Source organism: Eptesicus fuscus, chromosome 10 (genome assembly GCF_027574615.1).
Source record: "Eptesicus fuscus isolate TK198812 chromosome 10, DD_ASM_mEF_20220401, whole genome shotgun sequence".
Lineage (NCBI taxonomy): Eukaryota > Metazoa > Chordata > Mammalia > Chiroptera > Vespertilionidae > Eptesicus > Eptesicus fuscus.
The window spans coordinates 90764351-90770834 of NC_072482.1; the positions used below are offsets into that span (position 1 = coordinate 90764351).

A 6484-nucleotide genomic window follows, 5' to 3' on the forward strand; every position below is an offset into this window, starting at 1 on the left:
TAATTTTAGCCATGGCCCTGATACTCAGTGGCTGGCACTTGGTTGAATCTCAACTACCAGTTTAATTACTGAGTGAGTAAAATGAATTGTGCAATGAGCTTTCTCTACTGAAAGTCATTATGGAAGCTAAGTACATCCATCTCAGAATTTTTATAGTTCAGTGAACAAAGGATATGGTTAATGAGTGTCGAATTTCTTGCAATAACCCACATAGCATTCTTCAGTTACTTTTTTTCCCCCAATTCTTTTAACCAAAAACCAGAAAACTGTAACAAACCATAAGATGTATAGGAGGCTGTCACATTAGAGTAATGACCTATTGCTAGTTCATAACACTGCATTAGTAGCCTCAGTCTAATAGAAGAGTGTTTAAGGAATAATGGGCTGAAATGTTGCATTTCTTTATGATGGCATCTTTAGTAGTAACTTTTTAATTCCATTTGTGTTCATATTTTATTTTAAAAGGGCCATAATGTATTACCACCCATTGGCGGCAGGCAAGATAGGATGGCTATATTCCCATGCCCTTCCACACAAGGCGGGCTGGAGAACGCTGCTCGGGGCTGTGGGTTTCTGCCACAGCCCACTGGCTCCTCTGGGATGGCAGAGCCACGTGACCTCTTGAGTGCAGCTACTACCCCTTGCTCCTAGCAACTGTGTTCTGCTAAAGTGTGGTTGCTGCGGTTGCCAGGATATTATTCTATTCTTGTCCTCCATGACCACACCAAAGAGAAGAGAAAGTATCAACTAAACTAGAGTGAAGACACAGGGAGGGGGACCCAGAAAAACAGAGTGCCCTCCTCTTTAACAAAGAAATAAACTGAAGAGTGATTTCATGGTTCATGCTTTAACAAAATGTATAACTTTTCTTTGAGGTAAAATCGGAAAAACACGTTTTAAAGACAACCTGCCAAAAAATATGGCTATTAAACTATTAAGGCACAATTCACCACCTTATTATTATTCATTGAAAGTCACTTTTTTTTCCCCCCAGTGGAAGAGAAGAAAATGTCTTAAAATTGTCAGAATGACCTGAGAGATTCTGAACTATAATTACCATCCTGTGTCACATACAAAAGTTGGAAGTAGATACCACATTTCGCTTAACAGAAGACATCATTGATTGTAAAGGGCATACTGATTTCTGAAACGTTAAAAGGTGAAAAATGTGTGTGTCGTGGATTTGTTAAAATAATACACTATATACCTCATTCAGAATTTCGATCAATTCTGAGATAAAATTTGTTCCTTATTTATAGAAAAGGAGGTAAATTAAGTTTCTCAGGGTCATATAGCTAATAAGTAAAGACAGAATGAACTCGAGTATATATTTGCTTGACTATTATGTTCAAACTCTTCATTATGCAATGTTGTTTCTTCAGTTCCTTGTACAGATAAGAAATAAAAATAGGTACCAACTAACATGTTTATAGAACTTTATAGCTGCAGTGTTTGTCATAGTCCTAGTAATCTGCTAGGTATCATCAGCCCTGCTTTTCAAATGAGAAAAACTGGACCCAGGAAGATAGAATGACTCACTCAAGGTCACATAATTAGAAAGTGTCAGAGCCAGGAGTGAAACCAAGATAAATGACTCTTCATGCAAACCATGTTTGACTAAGGTAAGACATTAACCAGCTACCAGGCTTGAAATTAGATCACAGACATAAAGATTATTCAAAGAGAAATATATTGGATATATAAGAAGAGATGTCGCACATGTCAGATGAATTCATTGAGTTATTCAATGAATTATTGAATGGCTACTTTGATGTAGGTTGTTTCAGTACCTGGGATAGAGTAGTGAATAAAAGACAAAAATCACATGGAACTTCTAATTTCTATAGAGAGAAATAAGGTAGGAGAGGGTAGGAAGGGGGAACTTGCAATTTCAAATAGTGGTCAAGGAAGGTGTCCCTGAAAAGGTGTGACATTTGAGCCAAGATAAAGGCAATAAAGAAGTGAGCCTCATGGATGGCTGTGACAAGAACATTCCAGGCAGAAGGAACAAAGGACCCAAATTGGTAATGTTCTGGCCGATTGTAGGAGCAGCTAAGTGGTCAGAGAACTACTGGGGGCAGAGGGTGAAGTGGGTGTGTGGACATATCACACAGGGCCTTATAGGCCAATGTAAAGACTGGGACAGAGAAAAATGTTGACCTTGGGCAGAGTAGCCTCATGGAATTTGGAATCTGGTCAACTTGAATGAACCTGTTCTAGGCATTCCAAGTTTGTCTACATCATCGGTCCAATTTAGTCTTGGGCTACCGGGCAAACAGATGTTACTCTGTGCCTACCTTGTTACTGTTTTATAAAGCATGACCTATCTAGAGAGTGTTGATAGGTTAGCTTCCAGATTAATAGACAGCTAATAAATAAACATGTATTAGAGACCTATAATCAGTGCTGGATATTTTAAGAAAGGCATCCGGACTCACATGCTTGGTCATCTGCCACCACCATTGTGGAGGACAGGTGGAGTGAGAATGAAGTCAAGGAGGCTGTTACAATAATCCATGCAAGATGACGATGGTGAACTGGGAGAGGAGAAATGGAAAAATGGGGTGGAGATAAGAAGTACCCAAGAGGTGGACCAAGCCTAGGTTAGGGAAAGATTAGATGAGCAGGGTGTTAATGAGAGGTGGGTCAAGGTTGACTGCTGGTGGTCCAGCATGGGTGACTGTGTAGATGCCATCCTTCCCTAAGAATGTGGGAAGGAAAGAGGTTTGCTCATGAAGGCAAGAAAACAAGTATCATTGTTCTGATGCCGGCAGTTTCAGTGGAAGGAGGGATCACTAGGAAGTGGCCAGATGAAGATTCTTGAAGGTCTTATGGCTTTAACTTAGACCTCCTAAAAGATGGTCAGGATTTAGAATAGAGAAGGGAAGGAAACACAGACAGCATTCCAGGCAGAAAACAATATGAACAAAAGCAGAGAAGTGGTAGAATAACTACATGGGTCTTTGTAAGCAGGAGAGCAGTGGAAGAAAGGATGAAGAGGATGGTCCTTGGATGCTAAGGAGTCTGCATCTGAAATCCTCCTTTCAAAAAGAGAATTCACTGTTTCAGAAGGCATCTAGGCCCACTGCTGATCAACAACCTTAGGTGACTAGTAGTAGTAGCCATAAATGTCCTTATAGTTTTGCTAGTAATCTTATAATACACTTGGTTGGTGCTGGGCAACTATACAGCTCTAGCCAGAACTCAGCTCTCCTGAATCCCATCTCAAGATTAAACAGACATGTTAGTAGTTTAGTATTCATGACTACTGTGCTATCTTTCTCCAAACACATATTATGGTTATATTTTAAGTGTCAAAAAACAAGTTTAACATTTTATCTAAATTGATTTCCTTTCACCATGAAGCATTTATTGTTCTTTTAATTTGAACTAAATAAATTCTGTAATGAATTTTTCACACTGTTGATATAAAGCAAAATAAACTTTTAGTCTATCCTGTATTTTCTAGCCAATCAGGCACAACAATAATCAAATTTTTAACTCCATCCAAATAATATATAACTTAAAAATTAATATTTAGAAGTCTCAGCTGTAAAAATATCAATTGCTTGGCTTAGTCTGAAATTATTGCCTGTGGTGGTGGGACACTTGTAATGTCTTTTCAAGTCCATCATGGAAAAAGAATACAAACCAGAGCATTAGCTACAGTTATGTATTTTCCTGAAATACATTCACATCTCTCCCCTTCATTTCCCCTTGGCAACAACTGAATCCCTAACAGCTCTGATAATTCATAATTTCTTGCTTCAGTGCCACTCTTAAAAACAAAGCCATCCTGTGCTCCGTATGTGTCATGAGGAACCGAGACAGATCACAGGTAAAGCAGGGGCTCGGCTCACTCCAGATGAGTTCTTCCAGGAAATACTGCTTCTCCTATAATATAATTGGAAACTCTGAGCTCACGTCAGTTACAGGGCAAACTGCTAAACGCCTGTCAAAAACAACAAAACGAGGACCGCGTCCTTCCTTCCTTCCTGGTAATTTTAAGCCGCCTCTGCCTCTTCCCTTTTACAGCTTTCTTCATTTTCATTCATTTCACTGCCGTTCTGGCTCCGCACAGAATACAGCTTCCATACCTAATTTTTTCCAAGGGCTTAGATGCAATAAAACCACTTTCCTATCCGACTGCATTTCAGGAACACACTCCCTTTGGTTTTCCACCTCTGTTAAATTCGATCTCAATTTTCTGTTAATTGTGCTCTAAATTCTCAGAAATGTACCTCAGAGCCTAGATCACGAGGAAGAGGAAGCAAGTTTGGCAGGCAAATGCAGAAAACAGCTAAGGGATGAAGATAAAACAGGCGCGCGTTCCTGGCAAATTACTCGAGGGAAGTCAGATTTCCAGCCTAAGACAAATGAACCCACTTCTCCCTTTTGTGCCCAGAAATTTGGATGCTACCTAGATACATCTTCAATAGCCTGCTTTACAAAGGACCCTAAATGCTGTACAAAGGGATTCCCCCTAGGAGCCAATTTTTTTTAAAAAATCACTGATCAAACATAGATGCTTCATGGAAGGAGGCATTTTTGTTTTGTCCATTAATAAGTCGGAATCTCCCAGAACAGTGCCCAGCACATAGTAGGTGCTTGATAAGTATTTGTTAAAAGAGCAATTTCACTGGATGCACCATACACAAAAAATTTTCTCTCTCAAACAGTGAGCATGAAGCCCTTTAACTTACAACTGTTTTCCAAATCACTTATTCTTCATTCCCAGATCATTGCTATAAAAGCCAAGTACAGTGGAACATTAGAAATAAACAATAAAACATCACATTATGAATTGAGTTTATGCTTTGTGATTTGAAAGATTTGCCATTAAACACTGATTTCTTTCTTTCATTTTTGTTATCTGCACTTCAATTTCCAATTTACCCCCTTATTTTGAATGACAGCTCACTATTCATCCTTCAAATAAGAGAATGAGCATATAAAAATCTACCTTATTTCACCGTGAATTCAAAGATTGCTTTTTCAAGGAGGAGTGAGGCGATTACTTTCCTTTTTAATGCTCACTTCCATTTTCAAACTTGCGTTCTTACCAGGTTGAAACTTTGGTAATTTACTTTTTTGTCCATTACACAAAGGAACACATTAGATAGGACATCCTCTTGTGGCACAATTTAACACAGTATAATCAGGAGAGTCTTTTTTTTTTCCTGGTTTGTTTTAACCACCAAACATAGGCCATTTGACAAGTAATTCAGTTAATATTATGACCAGATCTCCTCATTCAGCATAGAAGAAGAACTAAATTATTTTTAATTTTGTCTTCTTCTAAATGGAAAACAAGTTTTGTCATTTTGGATGGTTCCAGTAAAGTCATTAGAAAAGACCCAATTTGTATATTTCCCCCAAGACATCTCTCTTCTGGCAATGAGTTAAAATGTTAATAATGAGGAGGTGAGGGGGAAAAGGACCCATTATTTTGTGGACTCAGATGGTTTCAAGGTTCCATTAGAGCTTGTGATGCTGAATGGTTCTAAAACGCCTTACCTGTCCATAGCCTTGGGGAAATTCCACTATCTCTGAACTGCTAACTTGTATCCTGAAGTCTGCAGGCAAAGCCCACAATAGGGCCTAATTAATCAAAATTTCTCCCAAGCACCAGGTCCAACCTAAAATAAGTGAATGAATGAATTAATAAAAAATAAATAGCATAGGCTTTTTCCTAATATTTGTTTCAATTTTGATTAAGGAACATGTACAATTTCTCAAGAATGAATACAATTGGTGCTAATTCCACAGCATTTTTCCTGAATCTCTCCATTGATGAGTCTGTTTCCCATTGCCAACAAACTTAGTTTTCCCTAAACCTAAAATAAATGTTTAACAAAAGCTTTTCTTGGCTTTGCTCCCCACCTGAGGCTGCTGTCACCTCTCTTCTGTTGAGTCCTCACCTCCCCATAGTTTGTTCAACAACCAGTCTATACGTACTGGCTCACCTACTCCTGGCTCCAGTCTCAAACCGCTGGTTCGTTTCCTCTCCATCTTGCAGGGTATCCTCTCAGGCACCTCCGCTTTTCTATGGATGTGTTAGTGATTGGATTTAGATTGTAGGCCATTTGGATGCATTTCTTACCACCAACACACAGGCACACTCGCTTGTGCACACACACATTTTAACACAATAGGGGTTCTATTGTTAGCTGCCAGGAGGGATCATAAAAGGACTTGCACCTAGGAGCAAATTCTTCTTCGAATGAGTCCTGCAACATTATTTATGTTAAAATAGCTATTTCCCAACGTTTCATGGGTGATCTGAAACAAAATTTCCAAAAGGAGAGGAAAGGGACTTTGCCACAACGTAGGGCCCTTTCTACTCTTCCCACTTAGGCCCCACCCCTTAGAAACCTGCTCAATGAGTATTCATAAACTTACCATTCCTATTAGTATCCTTGTGAGAGAGAGGGAAAATGTACGGAGAATCTGTGCTCCTCTTCCAAACCCCAATGGTTTTAAA

The 6484-nt window shown here is 39.0% G+C and overlaps 1 protein-coding gene across 1 annotated transcript in view; it reads right to left on the bottom strand.

Annotated features, from left to right (window-relative positions):
* Positions 1 to 5560, bottom strand: part of RGS17 (regulator of G protein signaling 17) — a 67551-nt gene extending 61991 nt beyond the window's left edge. Inside the window, exon 1 of the mRNA XM_008154678.3 lies at positions 5518 to 5560. Within this exon, the coding sequence (XP_008152900.2) occupies positions 5518 to 5525 (8 nt within the window). The 5' untranslated portion in view covers positions 5526 to 5560. The remainder of the gene's footprint in view (positions 1 to 5517) is intronic.
* Positions 5561 to 6484: the final 924 nt, after the last annotated feature.